The sequence below is a fragment of the Xiphophorus maculatus genome, chromosome 18 (assembly GCF_002775205.1).
Source record: "Xiphophorus maculatus strain JP 163 A chromosome 18, X_maculatus-5.0-male, whole genome shotgun sequence".
NCBI lineage: Eukaryota > Metazoa > Chordata > Actinopteri > Cyprinodontiformes > Poeciliidae > Xiphophorus > Xiphophorus maculatus.
In genome coordinates, this window is record NC_036460.1 from 13,305,938 (window position 1) to 13,330,119 (window position 24,182).

Sequence of the window (24,182 nt, forward strand, 5' to 3'; positions counted from 1 at the left end):
ATTTATGTAATGAGCAAACAGCTCATGACCTTTACTAAGCCTACACGGGTGTATTATGTATGTAAAGTAAATCCACCACAGGCTCAGTAATCTAATATATTTTGTCTTCATAAATTCATGCTCCGTCTCAGCTTACTCTTTCTCCAATTTATCTTATTTTGCTTTTATTCCTCTCCCACTTCCTTCATAACTTTCTGTCACCAGTGGCCATGAGACTCCATCCTAGACGTGATGTTGCCATCTTTATTACTTCTCCCCCCAACCCTTTCTCAATGTCTCCCCAAGTATTCCCTTTCTCCTCTCACCACGTTGTATTGCATTTAACCATTAGACTGAGTCCCCCAGGGTGACATAAACGTGCAAAGATGAGAGAGAGAGTGTTTTTTTTCTGCCTTCATTTATCGCTCCATTGCCTCCCTCTGTCTCTCCCTTCTGTTTCTAATACGTTACTCGGCTATATGAGGTTTTCCAGGAGGGCCACTGAAATAAAGACGGAGCTGATGTTCTGCTTTAATGGCTCCTGTCTCATCAGCATCCATCACCATCGATCACGACACCAACGGGGACGCACACAGATAAGCAGCACAGAGGGAGCAAACCTGACAGCCGAACGAATACCACATATTTTACCCAGAAGTGTCCTGGCGTTTCTTATCATGTAATCCACCAATCTGTGTCAGTGGCATAAGGATCCAAGACACAAGAACAGAAAAACTATTGATTCAAACTCTTATGTGTTCATAAGAAATCATCTTGGTGCCAAAACAGCCAGACTCTCAGAGAGCCTCTTTTCCCTCAGCTGCTGAACTTTTGTTCTTATAAAATAACATTCCCTTGTTCCATTTTTTGTGCTGAAATATTTTCGCTATGTAACTATTTCTAGCCTTACGCTAGCCTGAAATATGAACTTTATTCTCTCTTTTTCACCTACGAAAAAGAGAGAATCACCTATAGACCCACAAGATAACCTGTAATAATCAGTTTCCCAAGTGCTTAAGGACTAATATAGTCAACAGGATGGACCCACAATTCAGAATGGGGGGCATAAACGATAGTATATCACATTAAAGCAAAGAAATAAACAAAACAAAGATATTTTATTTGAAATTTTGTAAATACCATCAAAAATCATTCTCACCATATACAGAACCATGCAAAAATGTCTAACTACTTTAACTTTTCTACATTTGGTCATGCTACAATCACAAAATTCAATGCGTTAGTCAGTGCACAGTTGTGAGGTGGAAAAAAAATGAGGTTGTAACATTTTCCTTTAAAATTAAAAGTCTGTAAAGTGTGACTTGAATTCCTGCTGCACCTTTTCAATGCGCATGTTTTAAGGTTTCTTCTTAAGAGCTGCACATCTAGAGATCTCCCCAATTTTCACCCAATCTCAATTTGAACTTCAGTTTTCATCCTTTCCACAGATAGTCAACTGATTTTAGAGCTGAATTTTGACTGGGCCATTCTAACACAGGGCAGGAATAGTCTTTAAAATAAAGCATCCCATGTGGCTTTGGCTGAATGTCAATATTGTCATCTTGCTGGAGGTTGAATCCTTCCTCTGGTATAAACATTTACAGCATCTAACACTTTTTTTCAGGATAACTGCATTTAGCTCAATCTTCTCATCATGATCAGTTTCTCTGTCCCTGCTAGAGAAAAGAATGCCCACAGCACAATGCCGTGCAAAATGTTTCAGTGTGAAGAAACAGGTTGATGTGCAAGTTTTCCTAATGCAAGATGTTCAACTCTCCAAAACAACTTTTACCTAAAGACATATTCTCCCCTTTTGATACCTTTGAAAATCTAACCTTTCACTGGAATATGTTAGTGGAAAATGGATCCTTTTAACTAAATTGGTGACTTCTGGAGGCAACTGGTTGCACTAATGTTTATTTTGGGGTATCACTATAAAGTTGTTGTAATGTTCATTTGAAAAATAAATAAATAAAAAACTTGCTGTAAATTACAATCAGTCATTCAATCTTCATTAATAGGGCACTTTACACATGCAATGCTACTTAAGTGGTGTACTGAACAATTAAAATAAAACATGACTAATAAGAAACAAACACCTATACTGAACTCTGCAGTTGAGGTTGGACAAAATGTGGAAAAGTACATTGTCCACACATTAATACTTTTTCAAAATACTGTAGGTTTGTTTTTATTAAATAAAATACAATGATGCCACAAACAGAACCTTAGAGCTCACCTGCAGCTTTTCTTACTTTTAACACGTTTTGTGTAAATGAAACAACAAACCAGTATAAAATCATAAGAGGCACTACTTTTGAAAAAACTTTCAAAAACCAGAGGTGACGTGCAATACGGAGATGTGTGCATGTATCTTTGGAGACCTGTGCTTATGACCTAGTGCAGATGTGAGGCGTGGAGCTCATCTCTCAATCATCAGGGAGAACGCTTCGGAACTAACCTTTCCTCCCTTCTTGGTACCATATATTTCTTCTGTCATCTTGTTCCCAGTGTTGTCTAAACCTAAGAATCTATTTTTATTTCCCTACATCTGCCCCTACAGTTATTCTCTCTGTTGGTGGATTTTAATGGAAGTGACAGTTAGCCCACCCAACGCCCACTCTTCTCCCCTCTCTCACCCCCCACCACCACATACACACACACCCCAATGAGTGTATATCCATAAGTGCAACAACAGACAACCAAAATTTTTGTGCACTCAAAATGCTTTCACTCACTCATCCTGATGTGTGTGCACATTCATGTTCTCATATAATCACACGCAAATTTGCACACTAAACTTAACATGCTGTGAATGATGCATGCGCACCCCCACACACACACAACCTGCTCCACTCACGGCTTCCACAGCTGCCTTCATCCTCCCTATGCACCAGTTTGCACTCTTCCAGGCTACATTGATCAGAGTCAAACATCCAGTTAATTTACACACTTGCTTTGGAGGCCAACACACAAAAACGCTGTGACACAAACGCTGGATGAAAAACATCAACTGTTGGGGACATGCAAGCATTCAGTCCAGAGAAAAATAGTTTAATCAGGTTCACCCTGAGAACAGGGCAATTTCCTCCCCAGCATCTCATTTTCCACTTAATGGAAAACACACAAATCCAAACACGCTGCGGTGGTTTCAAGCGAATGCCCCTCTGCAGCGGGGGACTCATTTGTCACTGTATCAGAGTTTGCATTGATTTCCTTACAAAAGTTGGTGCAGGAAAAAGAATTGAGCTTATTACATTCTAAATTAAAGTCAAAGGAAGCGGGTAAATCACAATAAGTGAGGAAGGAGGATTGCCGTTTGGTGCAGAAGGCAATTCTTTGCAGTGCAGGTAGGCAAATGAAACAGAGTTGGACCAAAACATAAAGGTGAGATTATGAACCAGAATAATAATGACAAGCAGAGATGGGGAAGTGAGGAACATATCTTGACATTAGTTGAATTCCAACATCTGTGAACAGGCAATTAAGTCAATGTGACAAACCCTGACTTCATTCATCCTGAACGCTGCAGATTAGCCACTATCTGTCCACGCAGGAATGAACAGCAAAAAGGACACCTTGATGCTGACAGAACCAGTCATCCTCTTGGCTCTGCAGAACGATAATTTGTCAAGCCCTTTAGTCTGGGCCTGCTGTGTCAAGTGTCTCTTTTTTTTGCCTCTTTTGGTTGATGTGATGATTAAGGTGCTTTGATGTCTAAATTAAAACTCCAAAGTCAGCAGTCTCAGGCTGCACTTCAAGGCTGCCTGCCTGAGCTCAGGACATTTTTTATAACAGCACTATAAGCATATTGACAAGCTGTCTTTGTGCTGAAGCAAAACGGTGACAGATTGTATAATTTCTACTGCATCCTGGCTTCCCTAAATTACATTTCCAGTGAAGTAAACTGAAACAGGTGGTTGGATTTCAAATAACATTTCTGCTCATATGATCAGAAAATCTTATCAGGAACACATTTAGCATCTTGTAAAAACAAGAAGAATTTGTAATACAGACAAAGAGAAATTATGAAATTATTAATCCATGGTTTTCTGTTTCAGTGGAGTATAAATATGATGTGACAGAGACATGTTTCTTTTAGTCACTGGCCTCTAGGGTGGAGCAGAATGACAAAGGAGTAAATAAAAACATTTCCAAAGCTTCTTGTTAGACAGTTCCAGCAAAAAAAACAAAAAAGGAGACATCTTGGGGGGTGTCACCGAATCTCCATAGCAACCACTACACACTTTCCATATTTCAACTGGTTGTTTGGGAGGGATGCCAGAATAAAGCAATGTGTGTCATACCACAACAACCTAAAAATTTGCATTTTGTTCAACTTTACTGGGACTTTATCTAGGAATGTTTGATTTGTTCAGATGAACTTATGAACAACAAAAACCTTTTGGCATTTAAAATAAAGATGAACATGTTTAAAAGGCCCAAACTGCACACTGAAAATGGGTTCATCACTGGATCAACAGCAATCTTTAGTAAACGTTTCATTCCTGCTGTAGAAAACCTCTCTGGTTACCTGAGGAGTACTAGGAAAGAAAACTCTTTGTGGCAAAGGAAGGATTAACAAAACCACCGGTGATTTAAAAAAAATTAGATCCTGTTCCTATAACTGAGGAAAAATATTCAAATTAAAATATTGATTTGATTTTATTACTTTAAGGAAGTATATAACTGAGTTTAGTTTAAATTTCTATTTCTTTACCATGGCTGCAAACATATCTGTCCTCATCTGGTTTTAGATGAGATTAGGAAAATCAAAATGAAAAATTCACCCTTTCTTCACACAGAACGCTGTCTCTTTCCTCTGAATAAAATCCAGTTGGCTTTTCTTTTGAACCTGATTATGAGGTAATCATTATTTTACAGTATGACAAAAAAAATCTTAACTCTTCTTTAAAATGTGTGCAGTTTTTTAAAAACATGTCTATTATTTTACCAAATATGTACAGTACAGACCAAAAGTTTGGACACACCTTTCTAGTTCAATGGGTTTTCTTTATTTTCATGACTATTTATAAGGCAAGAAATCCCACTTATTAACCTGACAGGGCAGGTTGACCTATGAAGTGAAAACCATTTCAGGTGACGACCTCTTGAAGCTCATCAAGAAAATGCAGAGTGTGTGCAAAGCAGTAATCACAGCAAAAGGTTGCTACTTTGAAGAAACTAGAATATGAGGGGTATTTTCAGTTGTTTTACACTTTTTTGTTTAGTGCATATTTCCACATGTGTTATTCATAGTTTTGATGCCTTCAGTGTGAATCTACAATGTCAATAGTCATGAAAATAAAGGAAACTTATTGAATTAAAACGTGTGTCCAAACTTTTGGTCTGTACTGTAGCTCAGAGGAGATTATGTGAAAAAAATGAAAAAAAAAGCTCATTAAATAAGTTTTAGGTTGTGCATTTGGAGGTTTGATGTCACACCAGTCCTCATCTGAAACTCGGAGCTCTGCTTGGTTTCAGATCTGATGACAAGAACAAAAGATTCTTCTTTTTCATTTGCTTGGTAAAAGATTAGCAAAAGCTAAACCAAAAAAACCTTCATGTTGAAGTTTTATACTCTCCTGACTGCACTGAATAAGAGCTTAAAATATACAAAATTTTCTTCTTTTGTGTTTGAGGAGGAGAGAAAAATGCATAATTAGGCAGTTTTAAGCTGACTTTTAGTAAATGGTAATTAAAGAAAATGGTAATTAATATATTCCCAGTCTGCTTCTGCATACAAATATTTCAAACCAGTTTGCTCAGAGAAGAATCGATAGTGCAAAAATCCACAGAGGAAGACATATAAAGAAAAGATGAAGAAGGAGGTGCAGGTGTGACCTAAAACGGTATTTCTTCAGTTTCATTTATCTATTCAATAGCATCTCTGTGTACAACTATTTGAGCTAATATTAGCTCAAATGACATAATATGAGAATACAGCTTTTAAGTAAAGTTGTAAAATATATTCTTAAATAAATGCCCTAATTGCAATGTGTGTTTCTAATAAGCTTACAAACTTGTGTATTTAAAGAAAAGAAGAACATAAAACATAATCTCTTTCAATCTTCTGGTATTTGACAGAAATTATTTTGGTAATCCTTCTTTATGTGAAAAAGAAAACATTCAAGTCGTTTTAGTGTCAGATAGTTAGAAAGGAAAATAAAGTCATTTTTTAATCTTTAAAAATATCTGGTTTCGATTGTATGTACAATAGTAAACTGTTTTACCGAAAGGCCATGTTGCCTTTCTATCTTGAAGCATTCCTCTGTGTTACATAATATTTCTTCCCTCAGGAAACAGCAAGTTCAAGTTTCTCACATTTTTACTGGGGGCTGCAAAGAAATTTGTAGGGTCCTATTCTCCACCCTTTGCAAAATTGCACTTCATTCTACACTTTATTTATATGAATATGTATTCATCTATGCTTCTTCTTTACATTTTTGCTTCTCCAGTCTGTTTTCATTTCCAGTGTATAATTTATTTGCTATTTTTGTTCCACTGTAATCTTTAGACTTTACTTCACGTGTGTTCATTAAGACAAACAACTAATCGGTTCTCACTTCTGTCATTTAATTTTCCTTTACGGTGCTTCCTTGTGAGTGGACAATGCTAAATGAAGTGAAGACAATTACAGTGTTGTTAAAAACTCTCTACTGAAAGGATACAAGAGGATGTAAAACAAAACCGCCAGCTCTAAGGAAAACAATAAACTCCCAGGACTTCAGCTCACACCAGATGTCTTGAAGGACGTTTAATGTCTGCTGTTATGAGCCTTAGATTGCATCAATGGAATACTACCCGCAGTATCTTTCAGTGTTTGTCCCCAGGCACAGTATCTAAGTGAAGATTGCATTTCCTTAGGGGGAAACTCACACATTTGTGCACATCCGCAGTGTGCTGTATGTGCAAATTAACATGAAAGAGGCAACCCAACTGGAAAATTCACGCTCATGCAAAAACACACCAGCATGCAAACATGTCACGTTTTTCTCTAGTGTTTGAATGTGATTTTGTCAAGACATTGATGTTATGTTTTGGGGATGATTTGTTAAAATATTAAGAATCACTGATCTCATCCGCCCACCCACACACACACACACACTCCCCCCGGCGCTTGCACACACATGAGCAAAAAGCCATAACTACATGCCCCCACCTCTCCATCCCCACACCATGTCATAAACCACCAGAGAATCGTAATAAGACATTGCAGCACTGTTGCAGCACAACAGGCAGGATAATTTGTACTCCAGTGGCTTTTACTTCTAACCATTTACACACACACCCCTACACACCCCCACACACGCCAAACACACACAGGTAATCCACAGGTAGATGTTTTGGAGGATTTTTTTTCACTTGAATTAAGATGGAATTAAGTTAATTTTTCATTCAATCTTGACCGTGCAAAGATTCAGAGCACACGTGGGAGAGAAAACCTGCAACTACTTCAACAAAAGCCTACCTCTCCATCTGGAGAGTTCTCACTCTAGTCAGCACACACACACACGCACACACTTTCAATCAGTTACTTGGCTTCCTCTGAGCTGTGGTCACTAGCCAAAAACAGCACCAAAAAAACAAAAAAATCAACATTAACAGCTTTGCTTCATTTCTGTTCCAGAGGAAACAAGTGTGAAAGCTTTACCTTGAGTCCCCTGCGGATCCTTTAGAAGCTGGACTGAACATCTTGCAGTCAGTGGATGGTGCAGCATCAGCAGAAGAGCAGAAAAAAGGAGAAAGAGATGGTGAGTGTGTGTATCTGTGGGAAACAAGAAGAGAGAGGGAGAGAGAGTGAGGGGAAACGGAGCACATATAGGGGGTGGGTACAGCAATGAAGCCCAGGGTAGGGCAGCATCATGAGATGAGAAACAGTGAGAAAATGCGTATGGGTGTGCGCGGGTGTGTACGTGTGTGTGAAAGAATTGGAGACAGTGTTACCATGGAGAGGGCTACGCCTAACTCCCTTAAAGCCTTTTAAGGCCAAATGAAGAAAAACAGAGAGAAAAAAACTGAGGTTGGGAGAAAAGAAAAGGGCAGGTTATGTTTTTAGGCAAAGGCAGAAAAGGACAAACTAAATGAGCAAAACAGAGTTGGTGGACAAGGAAATAAACAAGGACAAAGAGAGAGGAAGAGATAAGGGCACTGAAAAGTTTAAATATCACAACCTGTCGCAAGATACATCGTTATCCGACAGAGACAAAAACACCACATTAGCCTCTTTACATGTACATGTACAGACATGGCAAAAACAAAGAACAGGCTCCATCAATTCCAGGGTTTCAATGTGTTATTGTGGTCTTAACTAGGTTCTTAAATTATTCTAATTTAATCTTAATTTATCAAAACATAAAACAGATTCAACTTGTATCATTATTTATTACACAAGTCTAAGCTTAAGTTTAGTGGTAGGTTCACCTTCAGCCCTAAAAGAAAAATTGAGCTTAAAACATTAATTTCCACAAAGCTATTACACTTTAATGCTCTTAGTTTTCAGATTGTTGGTGTGAAATTTAAAAAAGATCAAATCTAATAACATATCCCCACTTTCTCTTTACTCTTATACTTACAGATGAGTGGATGGAAAACACTAAAAAAAGTGCTGTTTTTAAATACTTAGTACTTTGTAAAACATCCTTCTACTATGATTTCCCCTGCTAGTCTTTCAGAGTATGTTTCTTTGAGCTCTTCACATCTAAAGACAGAAGTTTTAGTCAATTTTTCTTTGTAAAACAGCTCAAACTCAGTCTGAGTGGATGGGGGGGGGGTGTCTGTGAATGCCAATTGTCAAGTCACTGCATTTAAGTCCAGACTTTGACTGCCATTCTAGCACATCAGTACAGTTTGATATGAAACATGTCATTGTACTCATTGGTTTTCTATTTTTCATAAATCTGCACTACTGTGTGATGGTCCATAACACCAAATGCCAGTACAATGCAACAATGTCTGTAGATATAATGGGATACATTTAAAGATGTTGAAGGCGTGTAGATACAATTTAAGGCATGGTAAGTATTTTATAGCATGTGTTTTATGCAATGGGAGTTACAAAGAAAAAAAAACATTTTTTTTTATCTGCTTAGCATGTTTGCATGGTAAATAAACATCAAATATTCCGAAAATGCTAAATTACATGCATACACAGTGAACATGATGTGACTTTCTTCAGGATTGGTGAATTCACTGCTTTAACCTCAGAGATTGTGCTGAAAGGGTTTACTCTAAAGGTCAGTGATTCTGATATTTAACACGCAGGGTCAGTGGCACACACACTCAAGCAGCTAACACCATGGGATAATGGTTGTGTTTTATTCAATAAAGTGGATTCCCTTTTGCAATACAAAAGCTGTCAATTCAGCTGTTCATGTGTGTGGCATGTGACTGATGTGCAGCTCAGAGGCTACAGCTTTCCATTAATGGTTTTAAACAGAAAAAACATCAGCCCCTTTAAACTGTTTCTTATTGATTCTGTCTTTTTTTTTGTTTGTTTTTGCCTGCAGCTCTAGCAACACACATGGACAGGGAAGTCTGACTGAGAGAAAAAGCAAGAGCGGATAGCGGGTTTAATGAAATCTTTGTTGCTTAATTAATAGCGAAAAGCAAGACCAGGTGAATACTCACACAGTGTTGGTCATTCTTTGTCCAAAGCACACTTTTTTTAATTTGTTGAATTAATTTTGAGAATGCTTTTCTTCTGATTTCCACACAGCTTAATTCGTAGGTCTCCTTTGTTCTAATTGGTCCAACTGGTTGGCGTTGTCTTGGAAACCAGTTTAAAAAGTGTTGGCTTGGGTTCTGCCAAAGGTTCAGATAAAATTAGCTGCAGTGACCATTTGGAGCCAGTATGGTACCATTTATGCACACAGAGAGCGGTTAACACACAGAACACCATGTTGTTGAGCAGGGAAATCATTTGTTTTGTTTTAGTCAATAATGTTCCAGATCTAATGTTTGCTGAGGATATGAACTCAAACTCCTCTGAATAGAGATAAAAGGTCTTACATTAAAGAAAGGAAAATACCCAAACCATACAAGTACAAATTGAAGAATTATTTTTATGATCCAAACCACAGGTTGGCAGGTGTTGGATTGTGACAGCTGGTATCGCTGCTTCATGGTGTCTGCCATAGTAACAAGTCGCCCCCATAGGCCCAAATCTGTCTTACTAACAAGTGATGTGTCAGAAGCTTAGTCAGGGCAAGCAGATGGCACCTGCCATAGCCTATATGCCCAATTATTTATAGGCCCTTCTTTCATAGTTAGCTTTTCTTGACATAATCAAAACATCAAAACCTGCAAGTAGCGTCTTTGATTTCTGTTTGCCATGACAACTTCCTGAATCTTCATTGCATAGCTGCAGCAGGGTGTCAGTTACTTCACATTTACCAGCTTCTCTTCCTTGATAAGAATCTCCAGTTCCAAAACGTCCCAACAATTTCCAGTTGGATTGAGATGTGGTTACTGTGGAAGTCATTGGAATGAAATGCTTGTGGAACCAGTTTGAGAAGATTTGAGCTTTCTGGCACGGTGCATTATCCTGCTAGACATAGTCATCAGAAGATGGCCACTGTGTTCATAAAGGGATGGAGACAGTGAGCAAAAATACACAGGTAGTCTGAAGAATTTAAACATCAGTTGATACTAGGGTCTCCAAAAGTGTCTGACAGCAGCACTGCCCATTTCCCACCTGACTAGTTGCATTTGAAATACTGGGATCAATGGTCATTAGAGGAAGCAACATTTGTCATTTTAGTTTCTGTTGTCTTTCTAGCATCTTGAACTAGTCTTCATATTCTTTTCTAACATCAATACGACATTTTCAATCACACAACTGCTGCTTGCTGGATATTTTCATTTTTCAGACCATTCAGTGTAAACCTGAGAAGCAGTTTTATAAATCATATAAAACTGCTGTTTCTTGAATTAATGGCACCCTCGGTGAGCCCATACTTCTGTAAATACCAACCATTCAAAATGCAAGAAATTATCTTTGATTCCGATTCAGAATAAAATGTAGCAATTGCTGATGCACGTTAACATTTTGTATTAAAGCTTTGTATTAGTATGCACTTTTCCTCTGCTTTTTCCTCTTCCATCCTTTACATTTTACAATCTGGACCTTCTATGACACCATTTATTATCATGGTGGACTGCTGTAAAGACAACTAGTGACACTAAACGTACTCCCCAACAGCAAATTTTGTCTTCCTAATACAACTCCTCTACCAAAGCAGCACGACACCAAATTCACATAATTTAAGTGTGCTGTATTTCAACTTGTGAAATATAGAGCTTTCTTGTTTTATTTTGTGTTGTTCAAGAAATGTGTTTATCGGAGCTGCAGCTTTAGTGCGCCAGATTCTGCAGCAATGACCTTGTGTAGGAGGAAGTATGCTCCAGCAGACTCCTTTGTGTCTTCTTTTCTCTACAGAGTCCAACTATTGCTCAGCTGCAAGGTTTATTTAATATTATTAACAATTATTATTATAATGATGATATCTTTGTAATCAAGATCAAGATATAATCATCATTTGCTTATGTCCATCTTTTGTCTCAATCATTCGTCATCTTGCTTTAAATTTATAATTGATTATTGATCCCGAGAAGCCAAGTTCAAGGGAGAAGGTAGAAAAATAATAAAAAAGGAACTTCTATCATTTTGAAATCAGGTGATGTGTATGCTATAGCCAAACCTTCATTACTCTCGTCACTCAGTGACTGGTTGTGTCGCCACACATGACAGGTAGACCTGCTTTGAAGAAAAATGTTTAGAGACAGAATTTTTCATTGCTAATAAATTATGCGGTTTAGGTTCTCTATATATTTTTTTCTAACTACATTGGAAATGCAAACCAATGAAATCAATAATAAGCCACAGAATAATTAAAGGTGCACACACAGGTAAACCAAAATAATAATAATATATTTTTACTTCACAATAAAAGCAAAGACAATAAAAAATAGAAGAAACAAGTAAACATGAACATAGTTGATCTAGGGCTGCAAAATACTAGAAAACCTTTTGATAATAACCGATATTGCAATGACTATATCAGGTGTTTTTTTCCTTTGCATCTGATACAGATGCAGCATCAGGGTAAAGGGAAGTGCGAAGGCGATTTATGTTCCAGAGATGGAAATATGCAAGATTATTAACATGAGATTGGAAAGATAATGTGCTGTCTAGGATGACACCCAGACTCTTAACCTGAGGGGAGAGGAACCTGTAGGAGTTGTTGATGGTGAGAGAGATTTTGTTAGCTTTTGATCATTTAGATTTCATACCAACGGGGAGAATTTCAGTTTTATCGTCATTAAGTTTGAAGTGAACCAAGATTTTACTTTAGATAGGCAGTTGGAAAAAGATGAGGCTGGAAGAATGGATTTACTGGAGAGGTAGAACTGGGTCCCAGTCACAAAATCATGAAAACATGTTAAATTTATGAACTATGGTCTGTGGGGAGGATGTAAGTGATGAAGAGGAGGGGCCGAGGGACGGAGCTCTCCAGGGACGACAGAGGGAAGTTGAGATCTGAACGACTGGAGTTGGATGACCTAACTGCGACCTCAGAAATATGACTCGAAATTCGTCTGGTGGTGCAGGAAAAGTCGAGGGGGGGAAGGAAAGCAAAGAAATTGGTTGAATAGTCAGTTGAATAGAAGTGTGGAGGTATTCGGGTATCTGGTGATTGGGTGAGTTTGTTTCTGTTGTTTTTTTGTAACAGAATCACAGGGTTCCCTCCATTGGAACAAATAATACAGACACCTCAGAGTCCCAGAGCATCAGTCGTCACATTACAACCCAACAGGACATTCCCAGCTTCCACACACACTGTCACGCAAACAGCTGAGGAAAGAAAACATACGTTAGTGTCTCAATAAGGTCAAACATCAGTGCAGGTGTGCCAAGAAAGAAATTAAATCTGGTGTTTATGTTTAAGGACAGTGATTACCTTTCTCAGCTCTGAGCCACGATGCAGCCTTCATAGCAAGAAGTTCCCATTCAACCTTCACATCCTTTTGATATCCATGAAGCCAAATTAGAGCCAAAATGGTGCCCCACACTTTCCTTTTGGCCTAGTTCACCAAAATAAAAGAAAGGAATGTTGGAAAAATAAAAGCAAACCTATCATGGAATCTGTTTTTTCTTTGATTTTAAGTTCATTTTATGTTCTTTTCCTCATGTTTTTGCTGTAAAATGTCATGCTTCATTTTCCTGCTCAAATATAGCTAATCTTTTACGTGACGCCAACCCACCGATGAAGGCCTTGTTTTTACCAACTCCTCTGTGCTTTTTCCAAGAGCAGCAGCCAAACATGGATCAAGCAGCCAGCAGCCAGAGGCATCCTGCAGCGAAACGAGCTCCAGCAGTGGATCTCTGGCTGGCTTTGTGGGCCCACAGTCTCCTTTATCACAAAAAGATGTTTTTGAAGAGAATATCAAAAGTTGAAATCAAAAACAGAACACCTTAAACATGTTTACATAAATTTGAAAACGATTATGCAGACTGCTGTTAAAAAGACAGAGCCATCCTGCTGCTTGATGGTACAGAATTAAAATTGTAAATGCAAATTGCATTTATAACATCAAACACTTAAAACAAACAAAAGAATCTTGTTTTCTTACCTGTATTTTCAATAGATTCACTTTGGCTCTTCTTGAAGCTGGAAGCTTTTGGTAAAAAGAAGAAAAAGAAAAAAAAAAAAAATATATATATATATATACACAATCGTTTTACTAAATTTAAACTGAGCTCATTTTTACAACACACATGTATGCTTACAATGCATGGTTGAAAAACATACTGAGCCCATGTCCATCTTTGATGTCATTGTCAAAACAAAATTACTTGTTACTGTGAGACTTTTTACCTCCGGTCTCAATAAATAGTTGTCTAAATTAAGGGATTGATTTTTCTTGATTTTTCAGTTAGAGCTTATGCAGAAAAAGAGACACAGTTATTTCATGGCTTTTTACTCATTTGTAAAAAAAAAAAAAAAAAAGTGCACTAAATAGGGGGAATGTGGCAATGTCTGAACATTTATACGAGCCTTTCAGGTGATTACTTCATCCATTTAGAGAGATAAATACAAGCAAGCACAAACTAAGAAATAAAATCACATGTTGAATATATATCAATTTTTAACCATGTTAAATAAACATCTCATATCCGTATGTTTCTTGATGTTGCTTACCTGAAAGTAGATTGTTTTTCCAAGCTTTTCCTGAAGATAAGAAATAGATTTTTTTTTTAAATACTTTACTCATAATTTTTAAATAAAAATAAATATGTACTGTATGTAAATATAAAAATAATGGCACATTTGGTGAATTAAATTAGCAAGGTGAAACAGTATAATAACTAATACAGCCAATGTCCTACGGGCCAGATACTTATCCAGCAGTGCCCTCTGCAGGTCAAAATGTGATAATACATACAGATATAATACATGCATACAAAGGAAGAAATGTCAGGGCTTGTTGCTTACCAAACTTACTAGCTGATGTTCTTTTTCTGATAGACGAGCAAATGCGTCTGAAAACTAAAGAAAGAAGAAATTATTTAAAAGTCATTGTGTTTTAGCACATAAAGAAAACCCATTTCTTTAACATTCCCAAGCTGTCTGACACACAATACTTAGTTTGATCTCTTAAAAAAGGTTAAAATGTCAAAAAAGGTTCAAACTTACTGTTTTTATCGGCCCGTAAATCATCAAACATCAGACCAATCAAACCGCCACGAAGCAACGGCACTGTACCAGAAAACAGTAAAGAGTTACACACCATTAGATAAAAAACATTACATTCCTGCCATGAAACAGGAAGTACCAACAAAAGGACCTCTGATCAGAATTATGTACTCAACACACAACATGTAACAATTTTAAAAATGCCTCTTTTCAGATTGAGCCACATGTAGCCACTCACTGTATGTAGGATTCTCCCTGTAGATCAGCGGACCTCGAACAGGTTCCCCATTGTTTTTGTCGACGGCAATGAAGGCGGTGAAGATGCTGCTGACTCCAGACTGGACACTGAGGTCCACCACCTTCTCTATTTCTTCAGCCAGCTTCCCGTGCTCCCTTTGCTCCTGCTCCAGGGAGCGGATGAGAGTCCGAGCAGCCAGCCTGTGGATTGTGGAGCTGCGCGGAAACAAAACAAATAATACATCAAATATTTCCCCTTATACATAGGGGGAAAAAAATAGCTCCATGTGTATTTTTCTGTCTAAATTTAAATTAAAAGCAACCATTATTTTTTAAACATAACATTTGTCACCAGAGTTGTTAATACACTACCAAGTGAATGGCATATCTTCTTTCAGGTCAAAGTCTAGATCACATGCAGGCTGTAGAGAGAAGTGCAGCTGGTTCTGACATGGATGACCCGCTGTGGAAAACCTCACTGTCAAACACCCATCAGCTGCTTCAGAACACTGAGAAAACACAACAGAAAATCCATGTGTTACTTTGATTGCACACCAAAAGAAAAGTACATTCATAGTCAATCCCAGAACTGTGTTGCTCCTTGCCTCTCCGTTGAGTTGAGCAAAAATCAGTGACCTCTGACCCTGGAAAAGTGCTGTAAGTGGTGGAGACAGAGCGGTGGCAGACACACCCTCGGGTAAATCCCACGACAATGAAATGTCAGTGACGAGCGGCTGCAAGGCGAATCTCAGGGACTGCATCACCTGAGGAGAAATTTTAAATTTCTCTCAATAACTTAATCATATCTAAACTGTGAACATGAGTGGTGAGAGATTATCATTTTGAAAAATAAATCCAGGTTACCAGAAAGGCTCTTATGGCATCACTTTAGCTCTCTTGCAAAAATAAAATAACAGACTTTAAACATTTCAATAGATTTTCAGACCTTAAGTTTATTTTTTGAATATTGTTTGTCTTTTTTTCAGTGTGTGTAAATATCTGGGTTGAACTGTGTGACTTTTCGGGAAAAAACATTTCTGTCTGTGTGCAGAGTCACCATGTGAAACTCCTGACTTGTGAAACTAAACACAGACTTTCAAATTAAAACTGAAGTAATTTCCAAAAAAATATCAGTAATGTAATCATTAATGATTGCCTCCAATTTATTATTTAAACTGATGCCACTAATTTGTTCTGTAGTGTTCGGAGTTTAGCAAAGTTTTTTTTTAAATTCTGTCTACCATTTGCATTTTTAGTGTTCTGTATTTGTTAATGCACTGAAGTTGCCTAAATAAAGAAAAACACACAGCTAACTAAATGAAATTAAATTATTCTTAATGCAAAAAATAAACATGAGAATCTTTTCAAGTTATATCTCACTTTTGGTTGCATCCTTTCTTTCCCTATAATAAACTGAGCGTGTCCGCCTCCCTCTCTGGCCATCCCATTGATAAGTTCAGAACTGGCACCTTCTCCAATCCCAAAAGAGAAACACCTAGAGTACAGAAGCATATGCTTTCTACACATTTGTAAAATTTGCCACATTTTACAACACATCAAAACTGGACTGGTGTCCGGAGCTGGACACTATTGTTTTGTAGTGGTGTTTACCTGTGAAATTCAGAGTATTCCTTCACCTCATCCAGAACAGCTTTTGTGTAATTCACCTCACCATCAGTGAAGATGAAGAGCTAAAAATAAGAAGAAATTATTTAAAATTATAACCTGAAGGGAGAAAAAACTGTTTTCAGATGAAAAACCTTAGACATGATACAAAAAAAACTGGATCTGGCAAATTTTCATCTTGATCAGCTGATAACACTGCCGTTCTTACTGGTTTAAAGTGATCTGTTTTAGCATCACAGAGGCAATTTAATAAGAAGAGCGAGGAAGCAAAGACAATACTTAAAAGGCAACTGAATTTTCTGCAACATGTCTGCAGTTCATTCAGGCTGTGAGAAAGTCTAAACCAACTGCACAAAGTTGCCCTCTAATATCTTTTGAGCTTTCAACCTGCCTACTATGGATTTTGAAATCTCAGATTTAAACTACAAATCTGCGCTTTAGATTAAAGTGTGTGTGTAATAAATGAAATCCCAACAGATGTTGACCACACTGAAATTTGAATGTTTTAATAAGCTAGGGCTTTAAACTAATCTGAACACATTAAAAGCTTAGTCATAAGTTGAAATATAAACAACACAATCCAATTAATGGCTTAATCTCAGCAATGTTTAAGGAGTTAAATAGAAAGATATGAATAATACCATTGCATTATATTATGACTTCACTATTTTAAATCTCACCCTTTTTTTCCCACTGTCAATTATTTACTTGAATTACATACATTTTTTAATTAAATAAACTTGAATCCTTTAAAGAGTTGAAATATAAAAATTCCTAACCCCTGCAGTAAGTGAGAACTGTGCTATGCTTAAGTTTTCCTGCTAGTGTCAGCTTGCTGCCACATGTGTGTTTGTGCATTACTTGTCTGGGATGTTTAGGAATACAAGGCTGTCTGTAAATTTGTCGCAGAGGCTCCAGGATCTCCGATCCTCCCAGATTAGCGTCCATCTCCTCAACCCTTTTCATAGCTCGTTTAAGGTTCTTCTGATTGTACTTTGCGCTTTTACTGTTGGAGAAACAATGCACACTTACTGCAAGTCTGTAGACCTGTTGAATCAGATTATCTATGAATGTCCATATTAAACTCTTTCTGCATGTATTGGTCCCCCTGGTAAAGATGTGTAAAAAGCCTTAAAGTAAAATAATCTAATTGTAGTTATGTGTGCAATGTCACTTAAAAATAAAAATTGAACATATATAACCAAAGAATACAAAGTCCTACTGGTACAGTAAATGCAGGTTGTGGAAAGTATTAACTGCAGAAATGTCAATAAATATGTCAATCATTTCTTAACATAAGAGTTTCTCCTAACTAAATACATGTAGTTGAATTAAAGTGGAGATTTTGCCACCATATACATTTTTATTTTTTTCTTAATCTTAAGGCTTTTGGTGAATGTTTAGCAGGGGAGTCAATAGAAGTAGCACTGTATGTACTGTCCGAACTTACGGGAAAACGTGTTCGTAATGATCTCCAAAACCATAAATATTGAAATAGCAGCCCATGGGTAAACTCTTCAACAGGAGCATCAGAGTGTCCTTCAAGGAAAAAGAAAAGAACATTAATGTCAAGATATGACTAGAGGGCCATAAATCATAAAATGTTTCTTCTAAAAGATGACCTTGGCACTGGCTATGCGACTCTGACGACTTCCACAATATGTCGGGAAATCCATGCTCCCCGATCGATCCAGTAAGAACACAAACTCTCCACAGGAGTTAAAATTAGACATCACAGATTCAGGAAATTCAGGATACAGGCTCACCATTACCACTGGATCACCCATCAGAGTGCCTGAAACAAATGTGAAGGCCACGTACCATCACAAGTTTGCTATTCCTCCTGTGATTGTATACAGCTAGTCAACAACATGGACAAAGTAAGCATTTAGTTTGAAAAACACCATCATAATTAGCTTTCCCAGTCACAATACCAATAACGGATGCAAGTCTATTGATTTTTAGGCTTCGTGAATAATTGTTAAGCCTCTGACATTAGCTGGCTTGAACGGTTTTCGCACTCCAACATGCAAATTCACATTTGCAAGATAGGTGAGGCTTAAGTCCTACTTTTTTCTTTATTATTGTTTTTGTTTTCTTCGTTTATTTTTGTAATGTCTGATTTTAATAAATCTGTGCAATCATTAAAACTAGAAGTGGGAATTCAGCTTGTCGCTTTTTGACTCTGAATTTGTTTTCTTTAACCACTTTTTGATAGACTCTGCAGATGTGAATTAGCTTATCATTAAAACCTGGTGCAGCACATTATATTGTGACGTTTATCCATGATCTGTACATGAAAGTGTGTTACTTTCAAGGAATTATTATCCATGCAGACACACCCTCTTTAAAACTCAATTTGAGATTCCAAAATGAAGGCTTCATATTAAGATTTTTTTTATCTGACAATTAAACTGTAACAGTAACACAATTAGCAAGAAAGACATGGGTCATGATAGTGGCATTGTTCATGCTTGCTCTTTCACTTGACCAGGAGAGACAGATAATTGACATCGTAGTGGACTTTCAAACAGTAATGCCAACTGTGAAAATTCTCACTAATACATACTGCATAAAAAGGGTTCCTCATACTTGTGCTTTAGAGCATTAATTACAAAGATGGGTGGCTACAAACCTTTTACAATACTTCTAAGCTGTTTTTAAAGAGATGAAACATCGCCTAATCTTGTAAAAAGGATAAACAAATAATAAACCATCTCTACCCACCAGGTTTGGCAGAGGCCTGTCCTGCCTCCACCACAGCAGAGGGCCGGTGGGTATCTTTGTAATAAATCAGTAGCTCAATGTCTCTGTCAAACTTGTGTCCTGTAGCCAACTTCACCTATAGTTCAAAAACACAAAAATAGAATTAAAGTGATTTATCTTGTATGTACCAATCACACCCAGCAGTAAAATCAGCTCTCTACCCACCGTGGCTTGAGTTTGATCAGCGTTGAGATACTGAAGGGGCTCCAGAGGACAACTGGACTCTATTTTAGAGATTGGACGAGGAGAGGACACTCTGGCAAAAAAGGACAGACTGTAGGGCACCAGAGAGGCTGGAACTGAGGTCACCTGGACACTGGGACCTTCACTACCTGGAAACATGAGACAGAACAGACATACAGTGTGTTTTAATAGCGTTAGCACCATAAATTATCAGACACTGACAAAAATACGTCCACGGGTGTGCCTCCAATTAACCCAGGGTTTCCAAAGCAATGACTTCATCACTTGGGCTTCTTCTGACTGTTTAAAAATAGCTGTCATTCTGTATATTAACTTCTGATTCTGAAGACATTAATAAAAAAATCACCTACATATCCTTTATCTCATTATTGTGGCATTTGGCAAATAGAAATAATTTTGGTAATTCTAGCTAACCTAAAGTAAAAAGAAGTTTGGTTGGATGCAACTTCAGCCAGTGAACAAAAGGTGCATGAGGCTTTTTCTTCAGTGTATGTAAACTTCTGATTTTCAACTGTTTGTCTTTCTTGAACAGAAGAAAGAATTAAGTAACTTGGCTCAGTTTGTTGACATTGTATTCTGCAAATATTTCATACTTGCAACATTTGCTTGGAGCTATTCTGCAATAACAGGAAATGACTACCTTGTGTTGCGTAATAAAGCTGAACACTACACACAGTGGAAATTTCAACCACTGTATGGCCCTAAACTTAGCTAAAGGTAGAAATTCCCAGAAAAACTTCAGGATTTTTTTATGTTTGTTCATTCAGCAGTTCAGAAATGTGTTAAAATTTACACCAAGATGAAAAATGAGCCATTTATTCCTAAAATAAAGCTCAAATGTGACCTCATTATCCAACATTTTCTTTCACAGTGGAGGACAGCAGCAACTGTTTGAAGTTTGGCATTTTTAAGTATTTTGCTAAGTATTATAAAGTTGATTTCTGACTGTTTCCCTACCCTGAGGTTGGTATTGAGGGTTGAGAACAACAGGCAGACAGAACCTCAGCCCATCATCAGCCTGCACAGCCAGCTCAGTGACGTACTCCAGCCTGATGGAGGCGCTCTCTCCTGGAGGCAGATTGCCCACAGTCAAAGAGAAGATATCTGGACTCTCATCACTCTCCTCCAATTCGAATACCTTCTGACCAGAGCTCACAGCGTCATCATACACCTGCCGAGCCTGGAGTCCACAAGAAACATGTCGGCAATGTCCACTTCACTGTGATTTAGCTCCTTTATAGAGAGGACATTTGAGTCCAGCTCACCTGCTGTCTGTCCATCACCTCAGCTACAATGTGTGTTTCTCCAATCTGAGCACTGAAATGACACACAGCAGCATCTCCAGGCAGAGGGAAGACAAAAACTGTCTCCAGAGGTTTGTCCTCCTTATTCTCGAAGTTCAGAGTGGAGACCAGAGTAGCCACGTGGTCCTTTACCTCCAGCAGAACATCAATGCTCTTCAGAGGAACTGAGAAAGAAAGATCTGATTGTTGCTGTCAACTGACAAAACACACTGAAACATTATTTCAAACAATCTTTGAAATCAGGCTTAATATTATGATTTGCATCATGGCATAATAAGATAAGAATTTTGTTGCTTCTAAATTTAGTTTCTAAGACTACAGCCATTCAGTTCTACCTAAACAGAAAAATGTCTAAAAAATAATAAATAAATAAACTACAAATAAAGTTTTTGCACATTACCTGAATCTTTTTCAGCGGTCAGCAGACAACATAGATTGGACATTCTTCCTGAACTGAGTTTGTGAGAAGGAAACAATTTATTGGAAAATTATAAATAAACACAAACCTAATTCGAGATTTAAACATTGCAACTTATTGATAGGTTAACATAAATGAAGGTTTACAGTGTTACAAATATGAATTTTTTAAACCTTTAAATCAGAAGGGCTCATAGCGGTCAGCTTTGGACGCTGAAACTCTGTATTGTTTACTACATTTTAAAAAATAACGCTACACATCCTGGGCTGCTATAGTTAACCCAAAACACACATACCTTTACAACAACGTGCCTGTACTCAGGAGACAGGAGCAGCCAGCTCTTCCGAGGGAAGTTTTCTTGTGAATCCTTCAGGTTTCAGTGTCTGTTATTTACTCAAGTCTCGCACGGCGTCACAGTCACTCCTCTTGGGAGCGCTCGTTTTAATACATGGGATCGGAGAAGGGGGCGGTGCTATTTCCCCGGTTCAGTTTACCATCCACAACCACCAGGGGGACAAGTTTGCCAGGGGGACAATAAATGGATTATTTCTCATTTTTACCAATAATCTCGACTTTTACATGAATGTATTAAAATGAAACTATTATAATATATTTAGATTTTTTTTTAATTTATCATTTAACCATTTAATTCTTCGGTTAATATTCTACTTTGAGGGTTCCCTTTATTGAATTGCTTAAAAATATTCTCAAGAATTAAAGGATTTTGTTGAGTTTGACTATCATGTGGCTTTACCTATAAGTGAGGGATTATGGATAGAATTTATGATCAGTGTTAGTTATTTTAGCCATTTGTTTAGCATTGTTCTTTTAAACATGTCTTGTTACAGTTGTGTTATATCTATTTGGACTGGGTCTTACTTGGGAGTTAAAATTCTAAAATGCATTCTTCGCGTTATTATTTCATCACATTTCATTCTCTTCTTTGTAATTTATAACGTTCAATAACATTGAAATACGAAATATGACCACAGAGATTCTAATGGGTTTTTTTGTTTTGTTTTGTTTTTTTGACGGGTTACAGTTAGGGTATAGACGATCTGAAAAGTTTAGGAGCGGCACGTAGAGGTCCGCGTATGGGACAGTGTCCTGAGCTGTGGTGAGGGGGTTTTGCACTGTAGTTTGGTCCCTGTAGTCTTGAGAGCGGGACTTCTTTTTTTTTTTGGCATAGCTGGAGGTTCTGGCTCTTTTCAGGATGTGATTGGCGTGCTTAAGCTGTGCACCAGGGTAACAGTCGACCTGCAAGTCCGGGTGCGTGGGTTTGGGCAACCTGTTAAGGTCATAATCATCCAAAATGAGGACTGATTTTGCAGGTAGTGAGGTGCCAGTTAACAAACTTGCCCCCCTGGTGGTTGTGGGTGGTAAGTAACGCTTTAGGAGTCGCCGTTAATGGTTTGAGTGAGGTTCTGAGAATGGTTTCCAGTTCCGGTTTGGTGGAGGAGGAAGGTTCCTGTGAGCAGTGGATCAGGTTCGGTTCTGGCTGTGTAGTGCGGTCATATAAATGCTGTGGGTGCAGGTGGGGCTCGGAGTCCCCTTTGTTTGGTTTATCTTTCCCTAATACCTTCTAAATGTCAAGTGTGTGGAAGCGGGTTGTGAAAGTCCCTTGTGTTTGTTCCTCACCTCTTTCTCTTTCGTTAAGCAATTTCTTTGGTTTGGCAAATCCTTTCATCTGATTCCTCAGGAGGTTCTGTCATTAACAATGAGATTACTAGTCTTTCAGTGATGAAAGAAAATCCTGCTGAAACCAAAAAGTCCAAGACTTTTGTTTTTAATTTAATCTCTTCATCTCAATTAGACACAGACTGTGTCCTCTTCTGCTCTGCAGTGAGAGGTGTGACCGACAGACCGGCCCACCAGGTCAGGTCTGCACATTTGCAATTCACAATATTCACCCCACTGTTGCCAACTCACCGACTTTTTTTGCTATATTTAGCAACACTTCAGACAAAAGAAAAAATCATATCAGCCAAAATCAAAATTGGCAGGCCAGGCTTTTTAAAGATCGGTAACCAGGGATCGGCCAGAAAACTGCAATCGGTGCAGCCCTAAACATATTCATGACATTCTTTGATTAAATAAATTTCTCTTAACCGTTACTCCAATAGCTAAAAATGTAATTTATACCAGGTGAGTCTTTCTCCCCTGAGAATGTGGATTGGTTCTGGACTGATTCTGAGTCTTCAAATGACTTTTTCAGAAGTTTCACATAACTTAGAAGTTGATGTAAAAAATAATCTTTGTTTAAGAAACAAAAATGATTATGCTCAGCAGCAAACAACATATCCCCAACTACAACATAGAGCAGCTCGTCGATGTAGCAGCTGACATAAAAACATTTTGCTACACAATGTCAAACATTGAGAAGTTTTAATTATTGTTATCAAACACTGCGTTTTGAAGCCAAAAACACCTCAGAAAGCCGGAGCTTTTGACGTTTGGATGCGCACTGCACCATGGGCGTAGGTTTGGGTATGGACGGTCGTGACATGTCACGACCAATATTCAAGGGATATAAAATAGTCCCGACCAATTTTTGCCATATTAATTAAAAAAAAAAAACATATGTATTTTTTAACAAAAACAAAATAAATAAACAAAAATCTACATTGATTAGTTTAGTAAGTTGTAAGGTCCCACCAAAACTTAGACCAAACCTACGCCCTTGCACTGCACATTGCACAGTCCGCAATGTTACTGGCGAAGCGTGCGGTACCTACCGCGGCCACCAGGGGCCCCGAAGAGCAATTCTTTTTGTTTTCTTTTTATCAATAAAATAATAATTTCTACATACATTATCAAATACTGTATATATTATTGTAAAAACAAATCACTTCATAGTGACATTGTGTGTTTTTGATATTATAATGACAGAAATTATTACAAAAAATAAATAAAAATCAGCTCCACCAAGGTGCCTCTTATTGGCCTTTT

The 24,182-nt window shown here is 37.7% G+C and overlaps 2 protein-coding genes across 4 annotated transcripts in view; both read right to left on the reverse strand.

The window, feature by feature from the left end:
* The window catches only part of rap1gap2 (RAP1 GTPase activating protein 2), a 93,801-nt gene extending 85,560 nt beyond the window's left edge, over positions 1 to 8,241 (reverse strand). For 2 of the 3 annotated variants that reach the window (XM_023351546.1, XM_014472086.2), the window contains exon 1: positions 7,634 to 8,241. In XM_023351546.1, the coding sequence (XP_023207314.1) occupies positions 7,634 to 7,800 (167 nt within the window). In that variant the 5' untranslated portion in view covers positions 7,801 to 8,241. The remainder of the gene's footprint in view (positions 1 to 7,633) is intronic. The other variant, XM_023351545.1, reaches the window with a different exon arrangement.
* Positions 8,242 to 11,890: 3,649 nt separating this feature from the next.
* LOC102226516 (von Willebrand factor A domain-containing protein 5A-like) lies at positions 11,891 to 23,110 on the reverse strand. The gene is made up of 21 exons (XM_014472084.2): positions 21,529 to 23,110; positions 21,216 to 21,268; positions 20,777 to 20,979; positions 20,469 to 20,691; positions 19,473 to 19,639; positions 19,269 to 19,383; positions 18,164 to 18,336; positions 17,992 to 18,080; positions 17,403 to 17,547; positions 16,527 to 16,606; positions 16,296 to 16,410; positions 15,521 to 15,679; positions 15,288 to 15,424; positions 14,917 to 15,131; positions 14,679 to 14,741; positions 14,478 to 14,531; positions 14,184 to 14,213; positions 13,615 to 13,659; positions 13,246 to 13,394; positions 12,942 to 13,065; positions 11,891 to 12,835 (listed from the first exon to the last, which is right to left on the reverse strand). Exons 2-21 carry the CDS (start codon positions 21,256 to 21,258, stop codon positions 12,756 to 12,758), a joined length of 2,409 nt encoding a protein of 802 aa, XP_014327570.1. The 5' UTR covers positions 21,259 to 21,268; positions 21,529 to 23,110; the 3' UTR covers positions 11,891 to 12,755.
* Between the last annotated feature and the right edge of the window lie 1,072 nt (positions 23,111 to 24,182).

Coding starts and splice junctions, on each gene's coding strand:
- LOC102226516 (XM_014472084.2), bottom strand. CDS start 21,258: ATGTCCAATCTATGTTGTCTGCTGACCGCTGAAAAAGATTCAG. Junction 18,337..19,268: donor ACAGGCCTCTGCCAAACCTG/GTGGGTAGAGAT, acceptor CATTTGTTTCAG/GCACTCTGATGGGTGATCCA. Junction 16,411..16,526: donor GAATACTCTGAATTTCACAG/GTAAACACCACT, acceptor TCTGTACTCTAG/GTGTTTCTCTTTTGGGATTG.